This window comes from Lolium rigidum, chromosome 4 (assembly GCF_022539505.1).
Source record: "Lolium rigidum isolate FL_2022 chromosome 4, APGP_CSIRO_Lrig_0.1, whole genome shotgun sequence".
In the NCBI taxonomy this organism is placed as follows: Eukaryota; Viridiplantae; Streptophyta; class Magnoliopsida; order Poales; family Poaceae; genus Lolium; species Lolium rigidum.
Genome location: NC_061511.1, coordinates 24,004,366 through 24,013,562, shown reverse-complemented (window position 1 = coordinate 24,013,562; position 9,197 = coordinate 24,004,366). Strand labels below are relative to the sequence as shown.

The 9,197-nt window shown below is 45.0% G+C and overlaps 1 protein-coding gene across 1 annotated transcript; it reads left to right on the top strand.

Annotated features, from left to right (window-relative positions):
* The first annotated feature begins 164 nt into the window (after nt 1-164).
* On the top strand, nt 165-8,207 carry LOC124646765. The gene is made up of 13 exons (XM_047186832.1): nt 165-204; nt 376-509; nt 707-962; nt 1,052-1,280; nt 1,371-1,521; nt 1,631-1,819; nt 2,617-2,688; nt 2,784-3,170; nt 4,365-5,231; nt 5,341-5,751; nt 5,837-6,733; nt 6,837-7,226; nt 7,317-8,207. Exons 1-13 carry the CDS (start codon nt 165-167, stop codon nt 8,205-8,207), a joined length of 4,914 nt encoding a protein of 1,637 aa, XP_047042788.1.
* The last annotated feature ends 990 nt before the right edge of the window (nt 8,208-9,197 follow it).

Sequence of the window (9,197 nt, the reverse complement as noted above, 5' to 3'; positions counted from 1 at the left end):
AGTTACAAGAGACTTCAACTGTACAGGAAGAAAACAGAGAGGGGTAGTCGAGGCCATCAGACAAGGACAAAAAGCCCAAAACGAAAACGAAAACGCGGCACACACCACCATCAGCCTCCCGGATGAACGAAGAGCATTGACCATGGCATCTACTGGCGGCCCCGATGGAGCACCCTCTAGCTCAAGCACAAGATCCAGCTCCAGGTTAGTATGTACTACATCTCGATGCAGCTGAGATCTTGGTCACACCTTGTTCTTCTCGACCAATATTGCTCAATCCCTTGAATACATATATCTACGTTTGAGCTTATGTGCTGCAGCTAAATACACATGATCTGATTCCATCTCTGTAAGCATGTAGCTTTACCTGTACAGACAGTAGTTCTACCATGGGTAGCAACGGAAGTACGGAGCCAACAAGTCTAACAATCCAAATTTTAGGAGAAATCACAAATAATTTCTCTGAGAAAAGAGCGCTTGGTCGAGGCGCGTACGGCAAGGTATACAAGGTAAGATTCATACAGGCGGGTCATATTTGCATTTCTAACAGTGAAGTGTGTGGCATTAAAAAAAATCTTAACTACAAAACAGGAATATACTGACTTTGTCACTGACTTGTTTGTACTAAAATGCAAACATAGCCTAACAGTTACAATTTGTTATGTTTCTCTAATGACACCGAGTGCTGACAATCGATCTTCAATAGGGCGTGCATCGCGGAGAAGAGATTGCGGTGAAGTTGTTCCACAATAACCTGCAAGCAACTGATGAACAATTCAAAAACGAGTTTAATAACCTCATGGTGCTCAGGCATCCTAACATTGTACGGTTAGTTGGCTATTGCTATGATACACAACATGAACATGTAGATTTCCAAGGAAAGATAGTTTTTGGTGAAACAACATACAAAGCGCTCTGCTTTGAGTATATGCACATGGGGAGCCTTCAAAAACATCTTTCTGGTATTTCCTGATCCACTTTGAATATGCCATTGTACGTTGTTTATCTACATTTGCAATTCATCGACTCCTTTGTTTTTCTAAATTTACAGATATAGTTGATGGACTTGACTGGAAGACACGTTACAGTATCATCAAGGGGGCATGTGAGGGATTAAAATACCTTCATGAAGGATTCAAAGAACCAATTTACCATTTGGACATAAAACCCGACAACATACTGTTAGATGAAAATATGACACCAAAACTTGCAGATTTTGGTTTGTCCAAGTTCTTTGGCGAAGAACAAACTAGGGTCACAAATAGTCCTATAGGAACAATGTAAGCGATTGAATTACTTTTCTACTGAAACTAAAATGTTGTTAAAACATAATCATTTAATCTCAATTATATTTATGTTGTCATATGCAGTGGATATATGCCCCCTGAATACATTTATGGACGTGTCGTCTCAAAGAAGTTAGACGTGTTTAGCTTGGGTGTTGTAATTACAAAGATAATTGCAGGACCCAAGGGGCCCATTGAAAGTGACGAAAAGCCTTACCAAGAATTCCTTGAACAAGTAGAAAGCACCATCTCTTCACTTGATAAAAATGATCAGTGCTCATAGTTTGATAAATATTATGATGTTTTACATTTGAGCATCCTAGCTTTACAATTTGATTACATAGGTACACGAAAAATGGAGGAACAGGTTGGAAGCAGCTTGTACTTCTTCAAGGATACTAGAAGCATATTGTGAACAAGTGATCATATGCACTGAGATTGGACTGAGCTCCATGAAGTCTGATAGGAACGAAAGGCCAAATATAATGAAGATTATAGATAGACTGGATCAGACTGAAACTAATATTAAAAAGGTAATCATACCCCATTTTGCTAACAGAAGGATAGCTTGTGGTGATATGTTATTTTGTAATAACTAAAGTGCAAACATAAAGTTTTGGTTCCTAAATCAACTGGTAATAGTAGTATATGCTAGTATGATCACACTCCTTCCATTTAATTTTTTTGTCAGCCTGCTTGAGAGTGATTTCACTATGAATATATTCTTGTAAGAAAATACAAAATCTAGTATTTGAAATACATTTTGTTTGCCACTAATAGCATAATATAAATAGTATATAGGGGGTCATCGATGACCACTGAAAAATCAAAATCTCAGATCAGATTTCAAACCATTGTAATAAGTACATGTGGAACCTTTGATAATAGCTTTGCGGATTGAGGGATGCAGTTTTATGCAATATAACAAGGGCGGTGAATTAGGTTAGGTGTGCACTCTAGCTGAAAGACTTAGCTATTATTCACATCGGGATTTGCCATTTTTTCTGATGCACAAATATATGTAGGATTTGAGAATTTGTGACATTAAATAATTTTTTGTGTCAACTCAAAGGTTCTCACAACTTTTTGACATGCCACTCGGCACATATCATCTAGCCTAATGCTAGCAAGTCCAGCTGTGACAAGATACATTGGAACAAAACTTTCCCATTTGGAACCTTGTCTACCTTTTTTGTTTCCCTGTAACGATATCCAACTAGAAAATTTCCCATGACAAGTGGTAGTGGATCATCCAGTACCACATACATAATCATGCATGACTCTCTCTATTCACTACTACCAATAAATAATGTTTCCCGGCTCCTCGCAGGCGATTTTATTGTCAGCAAATTCACATTCACCGATGGTAGTGAAGTCCTCAAGGGAGAAGGATAACAATCTGGTAAGCTGTATGCTTACTTGGTCTCCCTACTGTACTGTTGTTGTATCACTCTCCCATAGATATGATTGATGAATGTCAAACACGTACTGATTCAGGTGAAGGTAGAAGCGTTCGCAAGGAACAAGACGGTTCAAGGTGCCGAGACATGCAACAAGTTTCCTGTTCTGGTGCGGGTTACTGCAGCGCCATGGCGTCGTACGGCGGAGATGCCGCGCGCTGGTGTTGACGTCGTTGTTGCGCTCAACATCAAAATGAATGATGTGAAAGAGGCAATGATAATGTTAGTCGAAAGGCTCAGCTCCAACGACCGGCTCTCCATTTTATTTTCCAGGATCTGTATGCAAACGCAACACGTCATGGAGCTCACCTATATGTCGGACCATGGCCGGGGCGTTGCCAGGCTCAAGATCAGCGAGCTGGCCCATGGCCATGTCCGGCAGTACAGTGAGTATGAGGCCTCCGCTCTGCAAGAGGCAGCTCAGGTACACCCATATACACTCCATGATCAGATTTCATAATGAATATGACCGCTAGAGAACGGAAAAATTCAATGAAACATCCAGAAAAAGAAAGTGGCGGCCTAATACAAGTTCACTAGATAAAATCTCCGAAAATACTTTTAAAAAGAAAACACGGAAGCGCTTAATTACTAGTACTTCAGTTATTTTCGTTAGACTGCTTTTCTCGATATGTATAAATTTTTGATTAATTTTCATAGTTTTTCCCTCCTTAAGACAACCTAACGAGAAATGCACTAGGCCCTCGATGTGGTTGGTGCTTGCAACACATGGTTTGAATGGAACCGTTGGAGGAGTGACATCATTTGCACACATAACAATGTGCCTTTCTACCAAATATAGGAACTATTAACTTTCTCATTAGCCAAAAATTTCAAGGAAAAATTAAATCGATTGTGTTAGCAGGACTTCATTCAGGAGGAAAAGAAAGCGACTATACAAGTTCACAATATAAAATATCCTAACACATATCAAAGTAAACAAGTGCTTACTGACTAGTTGTATTCATTATTTTCATTTGTGCTACTGGAATGCTTTTTTATTTGTTTTCACAGTTTTACCTTCCTTAAACCTACCGAGAAATATAGTAACTTTAGACATGCTTAGAGCATCTCCAATAGCACATCTATATTTTGATGGATATGCAAAAAACTGAAATTTGGTATTTTGGCCAAAAAAAACTAGTTCCAACATACCTATAAGTGGTCCCATATGAACAATTTTTGGTAGTTACCCATATTTGCCACCCAAAAAGTGAAAACAAAGGCCGAAGATATTGTAACGAGCCAAGCGGCAGCAACATGTTCTGATCACCGACTTTTCTTTTCGAGTTCTCGCTTGTTGCCTATTACTCTCTTTCTAATCTCTATCTGCATTGCACAACTGCGGCATCGATTCATTAGTGATCGATAAATATGTGGAAAATTGATAAACTTATTTCAGACCTAATCATTGAATTTATATTGCTTGTGAGACTTTATGAATTTGTTTCTCCTGAGCTTTTAGTAAATTTTTTTACATGCGCGTTGGCATGTTATTTTTGCGGTATTAAACAAGATTTTACGGTTGCTCCACCCTTGTGTAAAATTCTAAATCCGCCACTTTTAGCACCTCTGCTGATTTTCTCTCATAATCGTGCTTTAATCTGTTCGTGCATAGATCCTGCGGCAGCGTGGAGTGGAGGAGATCAGTAACCGTACAGGCTGCATCATGCACATGTGGACTGGTCCAATGCATCCTAAGATCCACGAAGAAGATATCAGCCGGGAGTTCCCGGTACACACCATTGCTATAGGCAACCACGACGCCAGGGGCATGAAGCGTGTGGCCGACAAAACCTCTGGCACATACTCCTTCATCAAAGGCCGGAACCTCGACAATATCAAATATGCCCTCGTGTTATTCATCGCTAGAATCACATCGGTTGCAGTGAGGTCTGTGGGGATCACCCTCCAGGCTGACGAGGGTGTCACCATATCTTCCATTGTGTCAGGTTGCTATAGCAGCCTTGTAAGCTCGGACAATCGATTCGGCACAATAGACATCTACAACATCTGTGCTGGAGAGCAGAAGAACTTCATAGTCTACTTGAAGGTCCCACAGGGCAAAGAGAAGCTTGTCACTGTTGGTGGAAGGTACGAGAGCCTGAACACGAGCGGGGAGCTAGTGGGCATGGATGTGGTCATATCACGACCACGCCGGAAATGCCGATCCGACGAGGTGATCATCCACCCTAAGGTGGCAGCAGAGCTCTTGCGGATCCGATTGATGAAGGGCGTCTTGGATAGGAACGGCGACAACATTGAATCACTTTGGGACAGGATGAAGAACTCTGATGAGGGTCGCGATGCCCAAGAGGAAACCTTCGCTGACCTCGAGAAGGACGTCACTGAAATGGGAGGCCAAGATCGGGACAAGATGGAACTGTCATGGCTAAATTCCCATGAGTGGCAATGTGCAACCACTAAGGAAATAGCCTCCAGCTCTGGCGCATTCGGAATCCTAGAGCAACAACATACCAGTTTGGTAAGCTGTGTGTATTTAAGTATTTATAACACCTGCAAATTGGATCCAGTTAGTTGATTTTAACTTGTCTCTCTACACCGTTACTATCGGTGGATGCCAAACACTTCAGGTAAAGATAGAAGGATTCACAAGAAGCAAGGCAATGATGGGAAGTGAGGCATGCGACAAGTTCCCTGTCCTGGTGCGGGTTACTGCAGCACCATGGCGTCACACTGGTGAGATGCCACGTGATGGTGTGGATGTTGTTATCATGCTCGACATTAGCAAAAACATCCAGGTGGAGAGGCTGGAGCGCATGAAGCAGGCCATGTTGATCATGATCGACAAACTCAGCCCCAACGACCGGCTTTCTATTGTGGTATTGCAGACCAACAAGAGCCACCTTATGGAGCTGACGTACATGTCTAACGACCCTGGCCATGGTCGGGATGTTGCCAGGTTCAAAATAAGTCAGCTGAAAACTACAAGTGGAAGGTACATGTGCCATAGTGCTAGCGCCTTCCTACAAGAGGGAGCTCAGGTACATATGCACTCACATTCAGATGCAAGCATTTATTTTGTGCTACTCGTGTGTTGCTCTTCTAAACAGTTAAGTTCATGCCTAGATTCTGCGGGATCGTGGAGCGGAGGAGAGCATCAGTCGCCTAGGTTGCATGTTGTTTTTGTCAGATGGCAAGTACCCACAGATCTTACAGATAAAGATCAACAATGAATTTCCAGTGCACACTTTCGGTTTGGGTGCTGACCACAACCCCAAGGTCCTGAAGTACATTGCAGACATGACCTCTGGCACTTACTCTTTCGTCGACCCAGACACCAGCAACATCAAGGATGCCCTCGCGCTGTTCATCACAGGCCTCACGTCGATTGCGGCAAAGTCTATCATGATCACCCTCAGGGTTCACAGTGGAATCGAGATAGCATCGATCGAGTCTGGTGGCTACATCCACGATGTAAAATCTGATAAAATGTCCGGCACAATAAACATCAACCACATCTACGCTGGTGAGCAGAAGGACTTCATCGTCCACCTGACAGTATGGAATGGCAGAAAGAAGCTTGTGACCATCAGCGGTCAATACCAGAGTATCAACGGCAGCATGTCCCTGGCTCAAACAGACTTATCCCTGTTACGGCCCTGGTCTACATGCTCATCAGACAAGTTGGCCATCCACCATGATGTGGCCATGGAGCTCACGCGCACCCAATTACAGAAGGGAGTCTCAGCCATGCTGGAGAAGGACTTGTCCGTTCAGGGTCTGCAAAAGATGTGGGAGGTGATCAAGGATTCCGACATTGGCCATGCCACACCTGAAAAGGCCTTGTATGGCCTCAGCCTGGATGTGGGTGAAATGCAGAGAGACGTTTCAGGGCTCGCTTACATGCTGTCATGGTTGTCATGCCACAAGTGGCAGAGTGCGACCACCAAGGGTGCACATGCACCCTACAAGTCTAGTGTTGTCCAAACCATATGGCCGCACACAGATAAAGGTAGCAGTATGGTAAGCTCTTCCAGAAAACCCTTCCGATCTGTTCATTTTTAACTTGGTCTAATCTCTATTGCCACCACTGATCGATGATGAATGTTGAAAAACAATAATTCAGGTGAAGGTAGAAACTTTCACAAGGAGCAGGGCGATTCCAAGTGAGGACCCGTGCAACAATTTTCCTGTCCTGGTGCGAGTTGCGGCAGAGCCATGGCGGTGTGCGGAGGAAATGCCACGCGTCGGTATCGACATTGTGGCTGTGCTTGATGTCAGTATGAGGATGCAGGGGAAGAAGCTAGATCAGATGAAGCAGGCTATGATGGTTGTCATCGACAGGCTTAGTGCGAATGACCGACTTTCCATCGTGTCCTTCAATACCTACGAGAATCGCCTCATGAAGCTCACTCACATGTCCGATCATGTCCGGGAAATCGCCAGGCTCAAAATAAACAAGTTGTCTGCCAGTGGTCAGAATGACATGGGCGCCGCTCTGCGAGAGGGAGCTCAGGTACATACGTGCTTTAATTGATCCATGGCATGCACCTAAATGCTTATTTGATTTCTTAAAATAATCTTTTTTCACTATTTTCATTCTTAGATTCTGTCGTGGCGTGGAGCAGAGTGCAACCATCGTGTAGGCTGCATGATGCTCCTATCAGATGGCAAGTACTCAGAGATATTCCAGACGAAGCTGGACTCGGAGTTCCCAGTGCACACTTTTGGTTTGGGCACTGACCACAATCCTGATGTCATGAAATATATCGCCGACATGACATCCGGCACTTACACCTTCATGAACCAGGACATCGACAGGATCAAAGACGCCCTGGTGTTATTCATCACAAGCCTCACATCTGTGGCCGCGATGTCCATCAAGATCACCCTCAGGACAGGCGAAGGCATCACCATATTGTCAATCGAGTCAAGCGGCGGCGACATCAACCATGTGAAATCTGATGATGGGTCTGGCACAATAGACATCTACAGCATCTACGCTGGGGAGAAGACGGACTTCATCGTCTACCTGACAGTGGCAGAGGGCAAGAAGGAGCTCATGACCATTGGCGGGCGGTACCTGGGCTTTGACACGGTAAAGCACCTAACTTACACGGACGTCCACGTGCAGCGACCACACCAGAAATGCCTCCCAGATGACTTGGCTATCCAGCCTGATGTGGCAGCGGAGCTCGTGCGGATCCGGCTGAAGAAGGGCATCTCCGCCATGCTGGAGCAGGGCCCGAGCAGTACTGAGCTGGACAAACTATGGGATGGGATCATAAACTCCGACGAGGGTCATGGCACACCTGAGGAAATCTTGTCAGGACTCAGCATGGACTTCACTGAAATGAAGAGAGACATTGAGCACCCGGAGGAGTACAGGAAATCAGGACTGCCCTACACGCTGTCATGGCTGACTTGCCAAAAATGCCAGCGTGCAACTACCAAGGCGCACCCACCAGCTTTGGTGGTTCCAAAATCCAAACCATAGGGCACGATGCAGATCAGAGGACAAATATGTTGCACCAACCAAAGTACAGCGACAATATTTATGGGTCGGCAAATCAACTCACTATGCTATGTACCACACGTGTAATCCTATAGTGCAGAGAACATCAGATTTAGCACCCCAATCGTGGTAAATATTATGGGTGAAAGAATAAGTTCGAGAAAGTAGAAACTTGCACACTTTTTCAGGATTTATTGGATGGAGTTATTTTTTCTACTTATAAATATTACTATGTACCAAAAGACTATTCATTATTTGTAGAGGGCACTTTTTGTAAACACTGCATGTTGTTGATTTTTACTCTAGAAACTTATGAGTACTTGAGAATGCAATTGATTTTTTCTACAGGTCAGCTGTGTAGCTCAAGAAGACGCGATCAGATCCAATTTGTTTTTCTCTGATTGTTGACTCCCACAGTTTTCCTGGTGCTGCTGGCTGCTGCATAGGACGGGCGATTGGAACTGGGATTGATCGAATACCCTTTGTATTCGACACTCAACTGACTACCTCAGAGCATCTCCAGTCGCGTCCCCCAAACCGTCCCCCAAAGCGATTTGGGGCGCGCCGGACAAAAAAAGCGTTCCAGCCGCGTCCCCCAAAGCCCTTTTTCGTCCGGCGCGCCCCCATTCGGTGTCCGGCGCCCCGAGCCCGTCCCCGTCCCACAGGGGACGCACCGGGGACGCCGGACACAACAAGCGAGGCGGGGAGTGGCGGGGCCGACCCGTCGGCGGCACAATTAATTTAAACCTAACCGTCGCCTACCTCGCGACGGAAGTTATTGGCGCGCGGCGACGGTGCGGTTCCCGCGAGAGGGCGCAGCGACGCGTCCCGTCGCGCCTAGCTCTGCGTGCCGGCGTTAATGAGCGCCACCGCTCCTCCGCCTCCCTCCGGCCTATAAAAGGGGCGCCTCTCATCGTCCCTCTCACACACAAACCCTAGCGCCTCTCTCCCAAACCCTAGCCGCCACCATCT